The sequence below is a fragment of the Perna viridis genome, chromosome 5 (assembly GCF_037379345.1).
Source record: "Perna viridis isolate PV_CMFRI_1.1 ecotype Kerala chromosome 5, ASM3737934v1, whole genome shotgun sequence".
NCBI classification, from domain to species: Eukaryota; Metazoa; Mollusca; class Bivalvia; order Mytilida; family Mytilidae; genus Perna; species Perna viridis.
This window is the reverse complement of record NC_142449.1, coordinates 17,356,890-17,380,436: the sequence shown is the minus strand read 5'-3', so window position 1 is coordinate 17,380,436 and position 23,547 is coordinate 17,356,890. Positions and strand designations below refer to the sequence as shown.

The 23,547-nt window shown below is 33.4% G+C and overlaps 1 protein-coding gene across 2 annotated transcripts; it reads right to left on the bottom strand.

Moving 5' to 3' along the window:
• Window positions 1-3,590: 3,590 nt before the first annotated feature.
• Window positions 3,591-23,485, bottom strand: LOC148616318 (hemocyte protein-glutamine gamma-glutamyltransferase-like). Of its 2 annotated transcripts, none has more exons than XM_088583231.1 (17): window positions 23,354-23,485; window positions 23,121-23,149; window positions 20,301-20,431; window positions 19,782-19,994; window positions 18,773-19,030; window positions 18,252-18,370; window positions 17,774-17,881; window positions 17,114-17,288; window positions 12,446-12,584; window positions 11,940-12,043; window positions 10,610-10,772; window positions 10,119-10,234; window positions 9,749-9,834; window positions 6,771-6,969; window positions 6,056-6,216; window positions 5,305-5,441; window positions 3,591-4,331 (listed from the first exon to the last, which is right to left on the bottom strand). In XM_088583231.1, exons 2-17 carry the CDS (start codon window positions 23,126-23,128, stop codon window positions 4,190-4,192), a joined length of 2,259 nt encoding a protein of 752 aa, XP_088439357.1. In that variant the 5' UTR covers window positions 23,129-23,149; window positions 23,354-23,485; the 3' UTR covers window positions 3,591-4,189. The 2 variants fall into 2 exon arrangements, with proteins under 2 accessions (XP_088439357.1, XP_088439358.1); XM_088583232.1 differs by lacking the exon at window positions 23,354-23,485 and adding an exon at window positions 23,296-23,329.
• Window positions 23,486-23,547: the final 62 nt, after the last annotated feature.

Sequence of the window (23,547 nt, the reverse complement as noted above, 5' to 3'; positions counted from 1 at the left end):
CTTACTATTACAGTTACATTGATTTTCTTGCTGTGTCACTATTATAAAGACCATATTGGAGTCTATATCCTGACTTTTAATCTTCTGGAGGTGATTTTCTGCGAGTTTTCCCGCCATTTTAGGTTTCCCAAGTTTTCTATAGATTTCATGGGAGAATCCGATTCTATTTAAACCTATAGTTGCTTAAGATATACACAATATTTCAAAATGGGCCAAATGATTAAAAGCCTCTATTATTAACATACTCACTCATTTCGGTGAAAAAGGCAAACAAGTTTTCAACAAGTACAATGTTTTTTTTTATCAAACATGTGATCAAATCTACCAAATTATAAATATTTAGTCAAAATTGAGAAAAATATTAACAATGGAATGAAAACAAATTGTGAAATGAAGATAGATGATCACTACCAGGCTTTAACAGGAATAGAACTATAACCATGAATCAATGTGATGCACTATAGATTGCGTCTGAGTAAACCGTTTTTTTTTGTTTTTAGCATCTGTTTCGCTGCAAAGTTTTTTCAAAGTAGTTGTCTTTTTTTGTTTGTAGAGATTCCCTATTTCATTCTATTTCATTCCCTATTTTGGACACATTAGTGGATCGACATTGACAGGAGAGACACTAGCCAGATGAAAGAAAAAGCTTCATGTCTAAAGTTGAACGCTCTAAACAAGTATAAAGCCGATATGGTACATTTATTCTGCTACATAAATGTACTAGATGTAAGCAATATTTTAGCAAGACAGAATTCAATACTTTACCGAATAAGGAATGAAGTGTGGATCCCCCCAAATGTTATTAATTACATATATACTTAATAAAGACATTCTCATAATCGTTGTTTCTTCATATGAAAATGAAATCAAGGACTTATGGCGGCTGCCAAAAACGGGCATCAAATAATCGTATCAATATGCAAACCATAAGTGAAATGATTATGAGCAGGTGTCAGACATAATAATCGGAGAAAATTTGCAATTTTCAGATTTGCGAGGTATAAATTTATTTTACATGAAAATATATGAAAAAATGCTAAATTTTGTAATGATATATATGTTGCAAATCAGACATTTACTACATATCCATTGCTTATTTGAAATTATGGCCAGATTTAAATGTCACTTCCTTACTCATGGCCACCACCATCACTTACTGATAATTGTGTATCCATTTATACGATGCATTGTTACGTAGTTAAAGCTATCGTCATTGTTATGAGTAACTCGGCGGATACTTCTAGATAAGAATAGGAATCTTAGCCTACCGGTGCTGATGCCCTATGCTCTCAGTTTAGTGAAGTCCGGGTTGCTAATTTACTTTTTTATTTGTGCGTACATGTATGACTTTATCTATTTCGTTTTCTTTTATGTGTACCTATCTATTTTCTTGGTCTAGTTTCATCAGTGGATTGTTTGTTTCTATAACCATTCGAATTCAGGTTACCTTGAAATTCCATTCAAGACGTTACATGTGCAAAGTAAAAGAACTGGATATCAAAGTAAAGGACTAAAGACCAGACTCATGATCCATTCTAAGTACAGATCCTTGTGATCCGTACTTCTAGGTGCAGTAAACACTTTTAAAAGTGTTTCATTTTTATGTTTTTGTTTTCAGACGTTACGTGCAGAGTGATATTTCTCTCACTGTACACTTAGCGCCTTGATCTTCCACTTACCCGTTATAAATACTGTTTCATTCTTTGTATCCTTTGATACCATGCTTACCTTAAATAAGTTTCATTCAACATAAATTTACAAGTTCTTGATTTTTTTAATAGTTAAATCAGACTATAACAATAAAGTTGAAAAAGATAGGAATTTCCGTATATTTGTTTATTACCCTTTATTTTGTTCATTATAAAGCTCAGATAACGTAGCTTCGAGGATATAATTTTACTGTCAGTGGATATAAACCACCAAAATCCCCTCAAAAATCACCCCTTACACATTGTTTTCCATCAATGCACGAAATTATTGACGCTGATGATCAGCTGACTGTTTCTATACTTGGTGTAATTGTCATTTTCGTGTTAAGAATATATACTTAATACTTTGCACTCTTGTGGTAGTCATGACCGACTAAGGGATAACGTCGTTGGCTATTTTTTGTTCATGAATATCATTTATGTACTTCAGTAAGCGAAACATTTATGTATAATTATCACAATAACAACTTCAAAAAAATAAGGATGCAATGTACCCCCACCATACCCACTCTCTCTCTATGTCGTAAAGCAGTATTCGGAAGATAGATTATTTAATGGCGAAGTTCTGTTGTTTCAATACCTTAGTCGACAACGTTATCATGAAAATCACGTCTGTTCTTTAAAAAGTAAGTGAACTTTCATATTATGATTACTATAGCAATTTAAAATATGGTTAGAATGTACCCCTGCAGTACCCTCACGCAATATTCGGAAGAGAGCTTATGCAAGTAAAAGGGGTATAAAAGGTGACTTCTATATTTTATAATTGCGTTTCAATACCTTAGTTAAACATGATTTCAATGCGAATAGTTTAATTAAAGAGTAGTTGACACGTTTTTAATGTTACACATCTGTGTACTATTTACATCACGTTAATCAACATTTTGTTTATTAAATGAAAAGTTGGGACCTCGCGGAACCCCAGTCCATCTTAATTGGAAGCGGTTAAAACAATTCTGCGGAGGGGCTATTTGAGTTTACACTCTGTAAATATCTTTTAAGAAAGTTGAGTATTTATATTAAAATATCTTTTTTAGTATTATATCTTCGTGTAATATACGATTTAAAGAGAGATTTTAGATTAGTTGAATATAAATCTATGTCCCTCAGACACCAGCATATTAGAATATTCCAGTTTTACACGTTCAGCTGTCGAGTGTAGTTTCTCCACATCAATATAAGTGAGTCATTTCTTACAATTAAATTGATGGTATATGTACAGTTATTTCTGAATTATTATAAAAAAAATATTCAGAATTTCAACAATGACATCACCATCTAAAGTTCCATGTTTATACTTACATGTAAATATATAAGTGATAAAAGTTACATAAAATACTTTTGGAATGGGCCTAAATGGCTGAAAATATTTGTATTTAATTGAAAAATAAACATGGAGACAGGTGACAACTTTGAACATTCGTGCAGTTGTTCTCTCTTCTCTCGTGGGAAAATTGTGTATTATCAAAGGTAATGCATCTTCATAGGAGTTTCATTTTAATTAATTAAGTAGCTTATAAAATGACTTTGTTGTGTATTGTATATGGGTTAAAGTAAACACCTACACATGCTTATTTAAGAAATTACATTATCTAATTTCAGTGATCCACAAAGCCAGTGGCAACTTCATTAAAGACTTGTGTAAACAAATGCAGTTGACGCATGGAGGTTCGTGTGGTGAAAGTCAATAAAGATATACTTATCTGGATCTTTATTTTTGTACTTCTCGTTACAATGGGAATGGTCCACTGCTTAACGTCAACAATTTTTAAATTCTGATTTTAGATGGAGTTCATCTGTTAACATTAAATCACATCAGTAACCAAATTAAAACTTCGAAGACGGTTGACCCGAAATTCAAATAAGCACAAAAATTAATAGTTGTGTACAGTAATTTCACTTTTATTACGAACATGTTAAAAGTACTGGTGTAAAGTTACATAAAAGAAGTTTTAACACATATGCTGTATATACTAACGAATTAAAATAAAAAAAAACTGATGATTGTAAACATCCATATTAATAGGCAAACTGTCATTAAGAGTAATTATGGATTGTGCATTCGTTTCATTGTTCTGTAAAAAGCAGTTCATATCGTGGTAGGACGTAGAACATTCCTAAAAACTAAATTTTAGATTGAAAAAAGTTTTAAATAATCAATTAACCTAAACTTAAATTGTGAGTATCTCAATCTTGCAAGTCGAAAATGTAATATAGAATAAAATGGTTCTACACGATGGTACGAGAACGTTGAAATATTCCACACACACAAACACACACACGTTTGCCTAAGCTCATTGATTAGTTAAAGCATAATTTGGTTTTTTAACCATGTTATGTTTGAATAAAAAAACATCTTTTAAGCAATATGTGTACACTCAAAAACCTACACATTTACAAACCTTAAAGAAGAAGAAATAAGCGAGTATCATTCAAAAATATAAATGATATACATTTGTAATATTTCACGAAATACATATTTATGCAATGATTGTTATTTCACATGAACCTTCCACTTGGTTTAACTGTCTCGAGTTAAATGATGCAATCAGCTTCCTCTTGCCTGGTTTCACAGGGACAATTTCAACTGTAGTTGTAAATGTTTGGTTTGGTTTTACAATTCTGAAAAAAAAACATGAAATGATATGTAAAGTATTTATATTACTTAAATTTCATACATGTATATTCATTTTCTATAAGTTGCAATCCTAATTTTTACGTTCATTTGAAAATAAATTTCATTTTTATAAAAAACAAATAGAACAATGATACCCCATATCAACGAGAAGAAAAAATAAAGAAAAAACAAAACAATAACAAATATACAACAAAAACAAGAAATACTCAAGCTCGTTTAGTTTTAGTCGCTTCTGATATCAAATCAACAATAGTGTGTGTTCTTGTTTGTGTGTAGAGAGGAAGGGGGATGTTCATCGAATAATTAACGTAGAAATGATTTAACTTTTATACTAGTACTAAGTACATGTATGTACCATCAATTTATGGAATTTAGGGACAAAAATAACAATGAAATTTTACATACAAACCGATACATGAATGGCAACAATCATAAACAAAGCAAACGCATTTAAAGTTAACAACGAGTTTCGCAAGCTACGAAGCCTTTCTAGTTACACAAAAGAGGCCGGAATTTGACCGATCCGATTCTAAAATTATAGTTTTACTTGTTGAAATTTTAACCATTTCTCTTTTTCCTTGCTTATCGCTTTGTGCCAAAATTCTCGACAAAGTTCTTAATTTCATTGCTATATAACCAAAAATTTTCCTTTCTACGTCCGAGGTTAATTTTTAGGGTAGCGGAAATGGCTTGAAATTCACTCCAGACGCTGCAGCAAACCCTCTCAGAAATGCAAGAATATTGAAAAGTCGTCAAAATGTGAACGATTCCGATCGTCAAATGACGTTGAATTTTAGTAATGTTCGAGAACTTTGTAATGCGTGCCTGAAGCAGTAAGAGAGAAAACGAAAGACTGCTGCTCCGTGGAGCTCGATGGTTGCGTTCTTATTTAATCACCCCGGACTGGGAACACTGTAACTACCGTCTAGACTGATTGCCCTGTAAATATTTAATTACCCTTCTTTATTTGTTCTTGGTTCTTGCAGACCTGGTCCTTCAATAGTCAGACTACACCCAGTTAAAGCTATCTTTAGAGGATTAGTAAAGGAGATATTGACTTTCAGTTTTTCGTCAACCTTTCCCTTTTCGGGTGCCTGAAATTGTGCATTATGCGTATCACATCAAAACAAACTTAGGTTTATAAATGAAAGCAAATTTAAAATGCTTGATTTTAAGTAATGTAAAAAGACATAAATAGGTTAAAGTGGCAAACTACGCAAAAAATGTGCAAATTTATCGGTGCTTTCGGCAAATAATCGAAAATTTTTCAATACAGTTTCCCCCCTGCTGAGTGAAAAAAATCTGTGTAAGTTTAAAAAAGTCAATACAGGTAATAATACTGTATCGTAAAAATACGATTTCTTATCAGATGCTGCGAGTACATATAGGATAATGTTGTTTTGGTGCCAGCTGCAGCCTGCCCTGTGGTGTGACGGTTTCTGGTCGTTCATTGCAGACACGTGGATGGCCTTGAGCTGACATTTTTCACCCCGGTGTAGGTTTTGCATGTTTGACATATTCACCGTTTCCATTCTCGTTTTATGTTATAAAAGCATCACGAACATGCAATACAAAATGACATCCGGAAAAAAAACTTCATTTGCGGACGAATTACAGTGACTACTTCATGGAATAAATCTTGATTCACCCCTGTTAATTCGTTTATTTTGTTCTCCAGAAGCACTATAAATGAGCAAACAAATCATACCTTGATCAATAGATCTGGTTTGATGAGACGAAATGGGTCTTGATCGACGTGAACTTGTTGTGTTTCTAAAACACGGCACATACATGAAGCCTGCAAATGGCATTCTTCAACCAGCTTCTCATAATAGTCATCAAAAGTAACTTTCAATTGAATGTTGTTTTCTGAAAATAATATTCTACGGTAAACAATTTCAAATTATCACATATGTTTGTATAGTAAACTTTCCCCGATATATAGATTCGTCAAGTAAGATAAGATATGCATTTCTGTATTTTAGATTAATAAAAATTAAATCAAGGACGTCACCGATAAAGCAGTGTACTCCACAAACTCGCATTCCAATATCCGACATAAGCACGGATATATACGTAAACAATTTGTAATAATTTGCAAATCAGATTTCATAAACCACTGGGAGCATCAGAGGCTGATTCTGAGTGGTTACTCCGCTAGGCAATTACTTATATTTACGACCCCCTCTATCTGGCATCTTTGATCGACCTTGCGCATGAAACAGAACGTCAATGTAATGGTTGTGGTTGTATTATTTTACTATGCATTCGGATAACATATTTAAGATTGATTTTAACAGCATAATATCATATATAAATGGAACATACATGTAAACGATATTAAGTGAAAATAATTTTGTCATTAGTCTTTTTTGTCGACCTATAGATATTGCCCAATCAAATTCTAAAACATTAGTTCTTACCATCTTTTGGTTGAATTGTTTGTTGTATCTTGAGTTTAGCAACTCTGTGAGCTGGAATTCCAGTATAATACATACTGCTAATACAAAGACATCCTGTTACAGTTCGTTCTTCTTTACTATTATTGGTTACTTTGAGTGTTACCACTAAGTCGTTGCCATATTCCAGTTTGTCGAGGTCTTTCAAACTGAACGTTACATCCTGATTTTAAAATGAAATTCTAAGTGGGTAGTGGACAGACCTCAGATTAGATTAGTTAAAATAGTGCTGTTGTGTGAAGTCAGAAGAAGCAGCGATAATATCACTTCACTTTCATAATTTTTCCTTTACATCATATACCACTCCACTCCCCATTCCTCATTGCTTCATTCTCCATAGAAACGTCCCCATTCTCCCTTTGTAATTTTTCACTATTATATTATTTTCAACTGAAATTTCATATACGTTAAATTCTTAAACATACATTTTACAAAAAAATGTTAACTGAAATTAATCTAATTTTGTAATAAATAGATGATTAAAACCCATTTTTCTTATTCTCCCCTCAACTGTTACGAATCTCGACTTCCCACCCCATTTACCATACAATTGGCACTTTACTCCATATAGAAAGAGTAATCAAGGGAATCAATGGTTATAGCAGTAATCAAAAGAATGTAATCCAGGGACAAAGACCAGACATGGAAAACAGACAAATTTAACAACAAAGAAGATAGAGTAACTAAAAGCGCACATACAAAAGCAAATGAATTCCACTAACAACTGCGAGCATGGATCAGGTGCAACTGTAAGGTAAGCGTCCTCTGCTTTTCTAGAAACACCCACCGAGTTGCTCATAAAAAGTCAAGTCCGAGTTAGATGAAAGAGGGAAGGGAAAACTATGACACGTTGAACAAATCAGTTTTCATGGCGCAGATGGATACACCATAACGATCCACGAGTTCTTGATGACGGTCATAAAACTTTTGTAGTGATAATTTCAATCTTGTAGCAACATAACCCAGCTCCAGAAGCCTATTTGTTAGAATACTAGCGCGATACAAAAAGTGTGCGTAGTCTCGGCAAGCTATGGCATAACGTATGAGTTGTGACATGAACACTCAATACGCAGGTGCTGAAGGGATGTTGCCACAGATGAAAGGAAAGTTGACAATTTTGAATGAAAAGTCATCACGTTTGTCGTAAAGTTTGGTCCATAGTTTTCCTTTACAATCGATTTCTAAGTGTAGGTCAAGATATGAGGCTGACTTCACAGTGTCTGTAGTATCCTTTATCTCAAGTTCTTTGGAGTAGATGCGATGTATCAAATCCCCAAAATTAGAATTGTTTAAAGCTAATACGTCATCTACATAGCAGAGACTGAGATTAAATGGTCTTGCTAAATGACACATTGTATTCTTTCTTTTGGATCAGATCAGCTATAAAGTCAGCCTCATAAGAGTGAAGGAATAGGCCAGCAAGTAGAGGAGCACAATTTGTTCCCATTGGAATGCCGACCGTTTGTTGAAAAACGCGTCCACCACACTAGATAAATACGTTATTATTCTTACAAAGTATGAGGAACCTCTACCAAGAACTATATATTTGTATCTAGGTGTACCATCTTTTTGGCAAAACAACGATGCATAATGTTTTTAAGTCTGGACTTTAACTGAGTATGTGGAATAGAAGTATACAGTGTTAAAAAATCATAGGTTTTAATGCTATTATATTCTGATAATAGCCTTGAACTGATTGTCTCCAAAAGACCTTTCGAATTTTCCAGGATCCATATTGAATTAATACTACTACGGGAGTAACAAGTGTTGTGGTAGGACTGCAAACTCTCTTTGACGGCTGTGAGTATAGAAGTCAAAAGTTTTGAAAGAGGTTTGGTGGTACGTTTTGCAGATCCAGCTAAGTAACGTTGTTTGTATGGATTCTTGTGGAGTTTAGAAATCCAGTACATAGACGGTAAATCACAGTTATCGTTCTTGGTAGAGAGACCAAAAAAGGATAGCACAGATTAATGGTTTTCCACAATTTCTTCTTTGGAGAGTTTGGTAGCAGTATAGGTCTTATCGCTGCTATTATTTTCTACGTCTACCTCTGATAATAAACATTGGACGTAAAACGTTTTGCAGACAAAAACAATGTTGTTTTGGGCTTTGTCTGCTGGTACGAAAACATTTTTGTCATGTATAGTAGACAACATTTTTGCTACATCAGGGTCCTTGTAAACGGATGTTGCATTGGCACTCATTGACTTACTTAAAACTTAAATTCGTTTCAAAATTAAGGACCTCACGCCCTTTAACCACTCTGACAGAGAATCAATGTCTTCTTGTTCTACTTTTATCCATTTTCTTGCGTAGTCCTCCATGGCATCCATAAGAACTTTAAAGTTATAATTCCAATTTATGGAGCGCGGTTCACGGTACTTTGGACCTTTAGAAAGGATATTACGTAGAGATTCGTTTTCGATGATGGACAAATATCCAGTAACGACGTGACCGGAAGGACCATATTTGAATGGAGAGTTTTGCAAGAACAGTCAGATGGTTTAGCCTTGAAGTCCTCAATCTCGAGGTTCTGCAATAGTCTTTTATAATTGAAAATTTTTGATGCAATGGATGAAGTATAGGAATGTGATATAACTGGTATGGATTTGAAATATGGGGGAATTTTGTTGGTAACGTTTTTGTGATGGAGGATGTTAGTCAAATTAATTGCATCTATGCCTTTGTTGAAAAACGTTAGTGGAAGAAGTGATCGTTTTTCTTCATCTTGACTTTTCACACAAACTGGTTTAAAGAGTCTGTGGAAACCAATATCTAAAATGATGGCAACAAATCTGTATAATGAAGAAAGGTATCATTTTTAAGCGCTGATTGTGCTAAGGGAATGTAAAAATTTGTGATATGCAATGTCGTTTACATAAATCATAGTCACATAATCAGAACTCAGACCACGTGACTACGACAAAGTTATCTTAACATACGTTTTTGTTCCCCTCTTCCATATAAATACCAGCTTTTGACGAGTATTGGTTTGCTTGGATCACTGCAGCTCTCTCTTCATCAGTTCCTTAAAATGTAGTAAAACATATCTCTTTTCTTTATATTGATTAATGGTTTGAAACATAAAAAAAATATAAATAAAGTAATCAAGTATAAAAGGTTTTGCGGAAGTAAATGCAGACCGGATATGATTTTTTAAAGTCTTTACAATTTCGGAAAAAATGCTTACCTTTCCTGATCTTATTTTATATTTATATTAATTCAGGAGATGATGTTGTTTACATTGTCCAAAGGGTGTTCATTAAATGCATTTTCCTTAAGGTACTATAGTGGGTCCTATGTATAGATTACCTTCTTCGTGCTTGTATTCTATGGTGATATCCTGTCTTTCTCGATCGGCACAAATACATTCCCAGTTTCCAAGTGGTTTCCCCACAGGTATCTTTGTACTGATGTGATTTCCGACGCTGAAGAAAGTGAAGCAAAGGGTTTGTATGTACGTTGCCATCGTATCTGTTCATTCAAATGAGAAGCATGCATGACTGTATTAATTTTAACCAGTTTTTGGTAAAACCATTGAGACGATCATTTTTAAATTGTTATATACTTTCAACATCTTCTGTTATGTTGCCATTAAATATCGAGTTTTGATTAATGTAAGACCAAGAATAACCGTGATTAAAGCGAAATTAGAAATTCAAGAAATGAAGACTGAATATACAACATATATTATTTTAGATTTATGGAAATGCTGACCTCTCCATTTTGTATTTTGATTTATTCTTTGGTATGTTTAAGCACTCTACTTTACAAATCCCTAGGCTAGCTTAAACATATCTTACCTCAGTTTTTTTACATCTATTTTTATGATCTCGCCATTATCGTCGAACCTCCAGTATATCCGGTCGGCATTTACTTCCGCAAATATGAATGGAGCATCGTATTGGTGATTTATCTTTCCTTGTTTAATAGCAAGCAATGGAGCAGGACCACATTGATAGTAACCTATTCATCATATTTTATAACCATTTTATATTGAACAGTTTTGAAAATTTAAGTCTTTATATTCATGTTTCTTTAAGGAAACTGGGAAATATGATTAATGATTGAGTTCCAACACCCTTTGTTATGAGAGAGTAACCATGGGAACCAAGGTTATAGCGGTAATCAAAAGAATGAAATCCAAGGACAAAGATCAGACATGGAATACAGACATACACAACAAAGAACATAAAGTAACTAAAATCATACATACAAAGTAACAAAAGTAAATGAGGAACTCGGCCTCCACTAAAAACAGGGAGCATGGAGAAGGTGCACCGGTAGGGTAAGCGTCCTCTGCTTTTCTAGAAAAGTATCATATTTTTTTCGATTGCAAAGATTCTTTGTGTTTTGTTCAAATTTGACTTTAGCCAGCATATTTTTTGAAACTTAGCAAGCGCATTCTATACTCGAATTGACTTGCATTGCGACCTAAACAAAGTAAATGCTTTAATAATATTGACAAATTTAAGGAATGAGTGTAATATATGTTTTCGGTCTATAAAGAAATAAATGTGTAGCATGTTATTTTCAAGTGTGCAGCACGGGCATTGATGTTTTTTTTTAATAGATCGAAGAAATATAAGAGTCACTCCTTATAATTTAAATTTGTTTTACCCGAGTAAATCATCAAAAAAGGCTGATGACGTAACAGTCATTTACAAAGTTTGGTCTTTGAGAAGATAGACACTATTTTCTATCAAATTAGAAAGCGTGTTACCTCTGAAATTAAATTAAACGTTAATCGCCTACCGCAGATGTTTTACTCAGTAAATCATTATTACAAATCGTAGGGCCAAAACTTGTTTTTCTTAATTTCGAATTGTTTCACCTCGGTTGTATTGTACATGTAATGTATCGACACTTTGTTTTCATTGTCAAATCGGTCACTTTTTTTTAATTATAACCTGTCGATCTAACCTTGTGTATGGTTTTGTTGCTGCCTGTTGTTTGTCTGTTGTCTTTTTGAAAACTCAATAATGAAAATCATTTGTCAAGAATATATCGTTCAGGAACTAAAATTGATAAACTATGATTGAATGTTAAAAGAAATACTAAAATCTGATTTTGACACATTGACAGAAAGTATCTTTTTTTTATCTAATGACACCAAAAATAAGAGATATGAACCGTCGCTAGCTTCTTGTGGTGTGCCATCAATAGCCTGCCATCCACCATAACCACTTGGCAAATCTGGTCGTGTCATCCATACGTCATTCCAAACATGAAAATTCCTGTAAATTACAAAATACTATTGCGTTTTGAAGATTGCAACATTGTAAGTAAGCATTGTAAGCAAATTTAAAACAGTTCAAATCAGGATTCGGTACATTTTCGGACGCTTAATTTACAGACACCCAATAGTATCGAAAATGCTTGTTAACAACAGTTTCTTAAAAAAATTTTAAAACAGAAATTGATGTACAATTGAACAACCCGGACTCACCAAAAAAAAAAAAAAAAAAAAAAAAAAAAAAAAAAAAAAAAAAAAAAAAAAAAAAAAGGTATTTGAGCGGAAATGTGGCCTTAAGTAATACTCGAACTCGTCTCGTTGATTTGAATGATGCAAAACTGGTGCCAAGTTTACCTATAAAACTTCGTTATAGATAGGTTCATAATTGTGTATAACAAATTACCATACTGAGTCTTTATTCAGTTCCTCCAATGGACTATCATCCATATCAAAATAGGTATCTATAGAAACTGAACCGTCACAATCGTGGGCAGATGCAAAGTTAGTTACACTCCTGGCCGGAATACCAAGTGTTCTGCAAACTTGAGAAAACAATAACGACGGTATCTAAGTTACTCCGTTGAAAAAAAATAGATTTGTAAACTTAACAAGACAGATTATTATATACATGTACACTAATGGCAAAGAGGTTAATTAGTAAACAAATGCATTTAATAAAACATTAAATATTTTGTTTTTTTAATTAAGGAAACTTTTTTCACTCCAACATTGTAGTTTAAGGAGGTAGACCTATGGTGAGGGATATTACTCTTGAAATCAGTCATATGTTTGTATCATATTCAATTTCACCAAAGCCTGTCAAGTTTTCTTTTGAAGCAGAATAAAATCAATCCAAGTTAAATAGATGCTTACATAATATTAATGTAAAATGCTGAATACAAACGTTCCAATGATTTTTTAAGAGTTATGTCCCTTACCCTAGGTCTACCTCCTTAAGTCTTACCTTTGATTACTAGATTCAGGTTGTATAGAAGCTATAGCTATTTATTTGTAAAACTATTTAAGAGGCTCTGTCAGAGAAAGCCAGGCAAAATTGAAAAAAAGTATTCACCAAGGATTTTCAGATTATATGTGTTTTCTGTTGTTTTTGATGTATTTTGAAATAATATCACTGCATATTCGCTAATACTTAATTTTTATTCAAGCTTTCAATTCCAAAATGTATCTGATTTTGGTTGCTTGTATAGTGAATCATAGACATTCATATCTCAAGCAGAACAACCAATACAGAAATGTAAATGGTATACACTAAAGTATAAAATGAAGATACAGAAATCTTTGGTATCTGTTATGAGATTCTCTTCAGGCGCTTGTATTTTGAAGGAACTTGGTGGGTTTTATCGCAATTTTAGGTTTTCAGATATACCAAATAAGGGAACGCATCAGTTTGAAGAACAAAAAGGACTTATATTGTTGTCTGCTGTCATCTGCTGTCAAGAGATGTTTTCTTTGAGAGAAATTGACTTTTTATAAGTTTTTACCCTTTTATACCACTTTTACATACATTTGTACCTTTTGATATGAATATATGAATTGATATGTCTTTTTGTTCCATTGGAAATATTGTTTCTTCGTCCGAAAATAATGCACTGATGGCTTGAAATGTCTGAAAAATGTGACATTACCTGTAAACTCACATTTATCCAAGTGTAAAATATGTGAAAAAATCGATTGTTAGGGACATCTTATTGCCATCAGGACGGGCGTGTTTGATAACAGTTGGCATTAACTAACAGTGTGTGATTTCCACAAGTCTGTTCTTGGAATCAACTGGATACCACTAGAGAGATCAAGATGCCACTATCCAGATCGCAATGGAAAGGGGAAACCAGAGAGACGTGTCAATATCACTCAATCCAGTGAGATATAGCAATTGTTTGGTATTGTTGTCCCAGTGGGAACAGGTGATTATTGATAACCCCAATGCCGGCAATGGTCTGAACATTCCGAAAAATGTTCTCAATACAATATTACAAACATTATTATCCAGTTGTCCCTAGCCACTGCACCATTGAAGAAATGTTAGTAAAAAAAAGATCATTAATATAATTGCAAACACAAAAAGTAAAATCAGCGGAACACTGTGTACTCAGCAAGTTGTGCACTGCTGAACAAACATGTGAAAAAAAATAGCTCAATCATAATTAACAAGAAATAGAAAAGTCCTAGAATGCAGTCATGGTGAAATGCATTTCTTTTTTGTCCCTGCTGCAACATCTATCCAAAATTAGTACCCGGGCTATAACTTTTGAACTCTTAAAATCATGAAATTTCAACAAAACATAAATCCAGATGCTGTGCCCTTTTCGGGGTCCGTGTTGTTCATTTTCCTGCATTTTTTAATGCTTGCTTGGATTTCAATGTTATCTAGTTTATAAAGGAAACATTATATCCCAAGTTGTATGGTGATGATTAAGGTTGAAAGGTTAAAGGGTAAGGAAGAACCCTTATAAATTTGAGGTCAGTAGGTCAAAGACCAATTTCATGCCAAATTTATTATTGTTCAAATTGCAATATTTCTTAGAGTTTTTATACAGATGTTACCTGCTTATTTCTTTAATGAATGTTAAAAATACATTTATTGTAGACTAACAAAAGCAATTATAGGAGGTAAATTTAATTTTACTAATTTCTAATTTTTCAGTAAAAGATCAAAATGATGCATCTGAAGCCATGAATCAAGGCCTAATATCTTGTCAACTGAACACTCTTATTTGAATAGTCCTTTGGGACGTTTGTATGGATAACTCAGGTTAAACTTACAATTTCTATAATGGTAGTAAAAAAAGATATATAGAAATGCATATACATAAAACATTGCAAAACATTGCTGAAAAAGATTTAAATTAGGAAGAAAATATTTTTGGAGACCAATGCACTTTTTCAGCTTCACACACACACACACACACACACACACACACGCACGCACGCACAAGTCAGAAGACAACAAATGACACACATAAATGGCATGAAAATAATCTAAGCTTGTTGATAGACTACTTCTATATAATGATATTCATATGATTGTACTTTCAGTTTCAGAAGACATGGAATAGCCTGTATGTACTGGATTATTTTGAAGTGAAGATTTTATACTGCTTAACCTATTACTCCATTGATATTTATGATATTAATATTGTACAAAAAGTGAATGAAACAATTTCTTTGTCATAGACTTTTATAAGGGATGACATTGAACATTATGATACTTTTTGTGTGAGGGGATTAATTTCTCATATTATAATAGTTGAATGTCACTTCTATGATGTACTGATGTTGTATTACATTTATATATGTAGCACATTTGACCTTTGATCTTAGAACTTTGTGAATATACCGATCCTTCGATATATATTTTGCAAACGTAGCTGATGAGAACTTTAGGTTGAAACATGTGTCCTTTATGACTAAATTTTCTTAACTTCAATATCTGTGATAACTCCATTTTCCAAACATCTTCTATGAAACTATTCAGTACATTTTCTGTTTTTCACCAATTTCAATTTTCTAATCAACAAATCACAGCTACCTAATTGACACTTGGTACACTGAATCTTTCTGTATTCCAATATAATCGGATAAATTTTCAGGTCTAATGCTTTACTACTCCTATTTACATACTTATGGGGAATGTTTCAACTCCTTCAGTAAATTGCCTAAATTTCATCACAATTTTCTCAGCTATATATGACATCCACATGCTAAACTTCAACTTCTTCGTATCAGGATTCTTAGAAAGGAAGGCGTTTAGTCTTACAAGTTTGTTACCACAACTCAGCTGAATTTCATGAAGCCTTGTTCAAAGTAAGAAAAAAAACATGAAAATTTTAGAAAGTTTAAATGGATCATAACTGAAACTTTACACAGCTATTTATGGTTATTAGATAAGAAAAGGCAACTTGGATACATATAAAAGTAGGGTTGTGGAGTGAATGTGCATCTGAAAAAACTCACACGACACATTAAAAAAAACGACATCAATGAACAGGACCCCCATTCCTGCTCTGCATTTTGATGCTGGATGAGGGCCCTCAACAACGAACAAACATTCACACCCTAAAACTAAAACAAGAACACAGATCAATCTATGTTTACTATTGCTAAAACAAAGCTAAGATACTTTCAAGCATACCTGTAACAATATTAATTTCAAAAACTGAAAAAAATCCTTTCCCAATTTAGTGATTTTACAGGAGTTGTAGATAAAATTGGCTGTGTGCCAGCTTAGATACCAATCCATATTTTGTAAGATCTAGTATCGTTTAAACAAAGCTGAAATAATTTAAAACATATGTGTAACATTTATTTGTAAAATGATGACCCAAAAACTCCACAAAAAAAGACTTTTCTCCATTTCTTAATTTTCCAGGGAGATCTAATATTGATCCAACAAATGTTGGAAAAACGTTGAAAATATATGTTTTTCTTAATTTTGTGAATTTAACCAGTTTTTGGGATTTAATTGGCAAAATGCCAAATTCGATACCAAGGATTTTATTTTTTACTTTCATAAACTAATATCAGGTTTAAACAGCAATGCAGTTATTTTCGTCATAATTATTGTTCTATTGAATATAATTTGTTAAAAATTAAGGAATTCTGTTTCTGCTGAATCTAAGATTTTCATGATCTTTTGTAATTTTACATCTCATTTTGGCAATATGCTAAATTTGATACCAACAGTTTCTGGATGATAGTTTGACACTGAACCATATTAAGGTTTACCATAAAATAAGATCTGTGATAAGTAATGTATTAAACCAGAAAATTTAAATAAAATATCCCCTAAAACATGGGTTTCCCCAATGCATTTTCAGTGAAATTACAGATATTTCATTATATTTCATATTTTTGTCGATAAAAATAGTAAAACATTTATTTTGAAAAAAGCATAGTTTCTAAGTCAATATGATATATCTAACTGAAAAGAATGTTTTCAGCTATTTTATTTTTCGAGGTGAACACCACTGCCTGGTGCTCTCTGGCAGAGCCTCTTAAATTGTACTTTATTACTGACATACATGTAACATCTTATGAGCAATTTACTTACGAGTAGTGACTAATCCTGAAAACACCCAACACTGACCGTAACAGATGGGTATCTTTGACGCAAAGTATTTTTGCAGGATGGCGACGCTACCTGACCAATGTAAAGGAGAAGTACCATCTTCATAATCACCCGACCAATTTCCAACTAGTATACCATCTTCATCTTGACAGTTTACCTACATGTGAACAATGTCAATCAATGATACGACGAACTTGTTTAGTATGGCGAAAACTAATGCACCTTTTTTATTGCACGAAATCTGTCACTGTCGTTAAACATAACACATGTGGGCTCTGTCGAGAACTTTAAATATTACACAAAGCGTCTTTAACCAGAGAAAAGAAAAAAAAACATACATACTTACGGACAGACTGTTTGAGACAGCTAAAAATAAGCAATAATGAACCAAATCGTTGTTTATTAAATGTTACCAGTGATGTTATTCCGTTGTCTTGTAATACTTGTTGTCGTCGGCTGCTATAATCATTAAATCCGCGTTATGGAAAAAAAAAACATCTACACGTGGGTGCGAATATTAAATTATTCTTAACGGATTTACAAATGTAATTAATAATCAATCTAAATTTGGGCATTTCCTCAACTTAAATGATAACCACTTGCACCACAATTCATTATTTAGTTGTCCTTTACAGTACTTACCAACGCAGAAAGTTTTCTAGAAACGGAGATCGGATCATTTCTTCGTGACCACCAAGAAAAGTGCTTGTCTAACAAGTATATGGCACAGTCCAAAATCGTGTCTTCAAACTAGACGACATTAAAAAAAGAAAAGAAAAAAAAAAGACTTTCACACACTACCCCAATAAAAGATACAATTCTTTATTTCACAAACACATTTGCGATGCAGTTGATATAATGCATTGCATATTCATCGTGATGAATGCTGAATAACAGTTTTCTTATATTCAGTTTGCGTATTGCATCCTTAGCATATGTGTACTTATAAGTAACCATAATTACCAATTTGAATTTACGCAGGTATGCTATTTCACTTGAAAGAGTTAAAGGAATGCAATCTTTTGTTATGTTATAATTCATTTCCTTTTATTAGGCTGATTATTAGGACATACATTTGTTTACATCATGCAATGACAGTAAAAACAGACAAAGGAATTACCTGACCAAAGTTCCAATGTTTAGGAGTTATCTGGTACTTGCTACCGCGGTAAATTTTACCATGATCATTCAAGATATATTCTTCCAATAATGTAGGATCAGGATGGAAAACTGTATCCTCTGTGCGTAAAAACAAATTTAAAAAAAAAACGTTGTTTTTGAAGCGAACGAGAATTGTCATACCTCTTACCAAAATAAAACAAAAATCCTACAATATCATTGACTTGAAATATGGAATGATTGATGACAGGAATGTTCGAACAATTTAAGGATATTTTTTTAAATGAATTACAAATTCGTTAACTCAGATATAAAATTAGACTAATATCTTGTTAATGGTTGGTTATCCAAAATCTTGTATGTGAAAAGATTTTGTATCGCATGCTGATCATACTGTACCACCGTGATGGGGTATAAGCAATTATAGATGTATGTTAACCTCTTATCTTGCCCTTTTTCGAAACTTGAATTTCCACAAAGTATACATGATTTAATATGATACCTGTACTCAATTATCCGTACCTTTACACCAAGAGTTAAATAGGACGTAAATACGTTGTTTGTTTTCATACTCCAAAATAACTTTATTCTGGTCTTTCATGATCTTTGTTTCAATAACCAAAGACCAGATCCCGACAATACAATCTGCAGGAGAAAGAACTCTAACTGAGAGTTTCTTATCTTCATTCTTCAGAAGCCAAGCATTCCATCCTTCCTTATCTTCTTTCTCCAACATTGTTAATTTTACGAGAGTCCCCTTTTGAGGCGAGGGGTCGCTCCCTGAAACAACACACCGTTCTCTATTAGAACTCTGTTGATTTAAAATGATGTGAATGGTAGGTTTATTTTTTTGTTTGTTTGTTGGGGTTTAACGTCCGAGCAGCAAAAACATGAAATGATGATGAAATGAAAAAGGGATGGGACACAAGGACAATGGGGTTAATAATTTTTGATTGATATTGGAAATAAGAAGAGGTGGGTAGGGACGGCCAATTCAGCCTCCTGTGGCGGAGCCCTTTAGTTCCTACTCCGGGAGAATAACACAGTAGGGTTCTTTAACGTGCGAGGAACGTGGCATCTTTCCCAATACGGTGCACCGCTACGGTTTGCGGTCAGATTTTCCGTATTATAGTCTGACAACCCCAGTATGTAACACGCCAGGGTTACCCCATTCCTGGGGCACACATTCCAGTTGCTCTGTGGGCAGAACGCCCTAGCCCTCGGCTATGGTTCTGAGCACTGTTTAGTCGCCTTTTACGACAAGCTTAGCGCTGCTGAAGGCCTATTCTTACACCCGGACCTGCACGGGGCGGATGGTAGGTTTAGTAGGTTTAACTTTAAACTGACGTATAGACGTTAAACACGGGAATGTTGTTTTTTTATTTTATTAGACAGCTGTGTCAGAAACAAATTACACATTTTTTCACGATTCTTCTATTAGAAATCAACAAAAAAAAACCCCCAAAAAACAACGAAATATTATACAAGAGTGTTAAAATATTGATAACTATGGATATAAATATATATATACCGATAAGGAATGAGATTCTTAAATAGTCCGCCTTTAAGTCGAACTCCCTGTTAAATTCTAAAGATACATCAAATGGTTGACCCCGTCTGACAATAAGGTCTTTCTTTTCCTTGCTGATGCTGTACTCATCTGTACGATGATCTTTGGTATTTGTATCTATATTTAAATTCACACATTCTACCTTCAAATCAAAATCTTCCGATGCCACGGAATCTAAAATAAATAAATAGTTGTATCCAGATCTGCGAGATGTAAAGGCTTTTGATGCATTAAAGTATTGTAATGTGGACATTATTTATCTGGAAAAAAGCAAAGTATAGAGATCCTGCCTATAAAAGAAGCCCGAGAGTAATGACAAAAATGAAAATAAAATCATGCAAAACAAAACTTAAGGACTAAAACAGCACCAACCTGAAAGAAAAGAAATAATAGTCCGTGAAAAATAAACATGAAAGAAGGAGCACCGACCTAAAGAGAGAAACAAAATAATTCAAATATTTTCACGACAAAAGCACTTACCTTCTTCAATGAGAGGTTTTCGCCCAATCGGTGTTCTACTTCTATTGACTTCAGAAGTAGTCCTGTTTCCCGAACGTGCTGCTACATCTCTGAATTTACTGAACCTGATGGTACACCTGGTTTTCCGTCCACTAAAAATAAGGTAGCGTATTTTGGGTCATATTGAGTTCAATTTCAAACATGTTGAATTGAGCGACTGCATAGACGATCCATTACCTTTACTACTCTTATGACCAACAACCATTCTAATGTTGATATTTTCACCTCGAATATGATGAACTTGTCGGATTTTGTTAAATAAGAACAACTTACGTGTAGTCATAAAAGGGGAGACTAGGACAGTATTTGCCTTTTTTTGTCCGTTTTACACTTGAAAATAACATATGTTCCAATAAAAAGGGGACACCAACCCCTTGAACCCCCTCTCTGGACCGTCTATTGTTTTCTAAATTTTATGCCTTTTAAACAATGACGGAGATCACGATGGTATTATTCTTTAGAAATAATAAATTTTGATTGAGTTTAAAACAAAACAACCGTTAGTATTGATACGCGTAACGAATAACAAGAAAGACAACTCTAACTTGTATATAGAACGCTTAAGAAAAATACTGATTGAATAAATAACGAATTGATGACGTGCAACAAAGCTCCTTAGACCACATGGTGAAAAATTGACAAACACATTATCAACATTTCGTGCAACACAAGCTGCGTCTCTTCAAAAATATGACGAAACTAGTGCTATTAGAAATAACACTATTGCTCGGGGTAATGAATGGCCAGACCGTGGTAAAACGACGATAAAATAGAGTTTCCAAGATTTATTTTTAAATCGATCTGATATTCGGTATTTCGATTTTGTCTTTATATCTCTATCGTAAGCCCTGGTCTGCTGGTTAAACGGTTTTCGGACATTTTCAGTCTACGTTCGACATCGACTTTAACTTAGTTTTTGTAACATTTTATGCTTAAACATTCTCATCATCTTTAGTACATGTACATGAACGAAACTTAAATCACATGTATGATTGGCAACGTTCTTGTTCTTATTGATAATAGAAACTGTTTTGCAAAAATATTAAACACCCAAAACGGTTAAAATTATGTAGCTTTTCACGGTTTAACAGCCGCACTCTGCATCAGTTCGAGTCTGATTTTATGCTTTGAATTTTTCAGCAAAAAATGTTATCATTAAAATGTCATTTCTTACTTTCGATAATCGATATGTTACATTTAATCACAAGAAAGTACAGTTAAAAGTTCATGTTGTTACAACTTTTTTCCAGGTTTTTCCTAATCAACCAAATATATCATTGATTCATTGCCTATTTAAATGCGTAATATCATTTACTTGTTAGTACGGTTCAATGAAAAAGATACCGGGGAAGTTTGTCCAAACCCTTTTAGATATGATCAAGTTAGAAACTTTGCTGCATCATATTCTTAGCCAATATATTTAAATGATTTTAACTTGTAGGCAGATAAAGTTAAACCTTTTATGTCGGTTTTAATAATCAGGACACAAAAGAATCGCAATGAATTCATTTCTTACATTGCCACATAACTTTATACTACAAAACGTCAATAACTACTCTTTAAAGAGTAAATTATAATTCCGAATTTAAACCTTCATAAAGTCAAGGGACGTCAGTGACAGTTATTCATGCACTTCTACAATACACTGTTCACTACATGCACAGTGTAATGTCACACCACTGGAAGAATGACGGACGATATGAAAAAAGATATATTCGAGGTGCAAAGTTAAATCTAAGATTATCGTTATGCATCCAAAGGCCAACAAATGTACACACGTCTAAAAAGCATAAATATTGTATTTTATTGTTGCTATATTGCAGTAAACTAAGCTCAAGGCGATTCTGATTTTGATCATTTGTACAGTTATAAGAAAATGAGAAAAACTCGATTTTAAAGAAGAAATGATAAAAATGATATAAAAACTACAAACATTTAGAAACATTTGACCACTTCAGTTCGAAGAGTAATCAAGAGAACCAGGTTACAGCGGTAATCAAAAGAATGTAATCCAGGGACAAAGACCAGACGTGGAAAACAGACATACACAACATGAAGTAACTAAAATCATACATACAAAGTAACAAAAGCAAATGAGCAACTCGGACTCCACTAAAAACTGGGAACATAGACCAGGTGCACCGGTAGGGTAAGCGTCCTCTGCTTATCTAGAAAAACCCGTCGAGTTGCTCATAAAAAAGTCAAGTCCGGGGTAGACGACAAAAGGAAAGGAAAACTTTCGAATGACGACCATAAAACTTTTGTAGTGATGACTTCAATCTTGTAGCAACATAACCCTGCTCCAGAGGCATATTTGTTAGAATTCCACCAAAAAAGTCTGCGTAGTCTCGGCAAGCTCTGGCATAACGTATTAATTGTGATACGAACACCCCATAAGCAGGTGATGGAGGGATATTGCCACAGATGAAAGGAAAATTGACAATTTTGAATGAAAATCATCACGGTTGTCTTAAAGTTTGGTAAATAGTTTTCCTTTACCATCGATTTCTAAGTGTAGGTGTATATATGAGGTTCACCTCACAGTATCTGTAGTATTCTTTATCTCAAGTTCTTTGGGGGTATATGCGATCTATGTATCAAATCCCCAAAATTAGGATTGTTTAAAGATAATACGTCATTTATATAGCGGACACCGAGATTAAAGGATCTAGCTAAACGATATTCTTTCTTTCGGATCAGATCAGCTATAAAGTCAAGTACTCATTATATCAAAGATAGTTTAATCAAAGTAGTAATAAATATTGATAAAGGAATATTTACCTGTCCATTGTACTGTCTTACTTGGTGTGCTTAAAATAAATAAAACAGTTTATTCCAAAAACATGCTATGGAGTCCATATGGAATGATACTATTCTGCTTTCAAATTCACTATTTTACTTTTGCTCATTGTGTTAAAAGCTGATAAAAACATAAGCCTAAAACAATTTAACTCACAGCGAGGTTACAATTATATTGTAACGGTCGTATTAAATAGCTATCAACAATTACTTACATCGATGACTCTCAACGTACCAGTGTCGACTTAAATCGTAAACCCAATAGTTTCAAGTTACTGTCTGCGCACGAGTAGGATATTGTATCTTTACAAAAGAATCCTTCTTTTCTTTTGAACATGACACAAAGCGTAAGGTAAAGGCCACCTTTGTATTAGGTTGGGCTCTTATGATAAATCATACCCACGTAAAC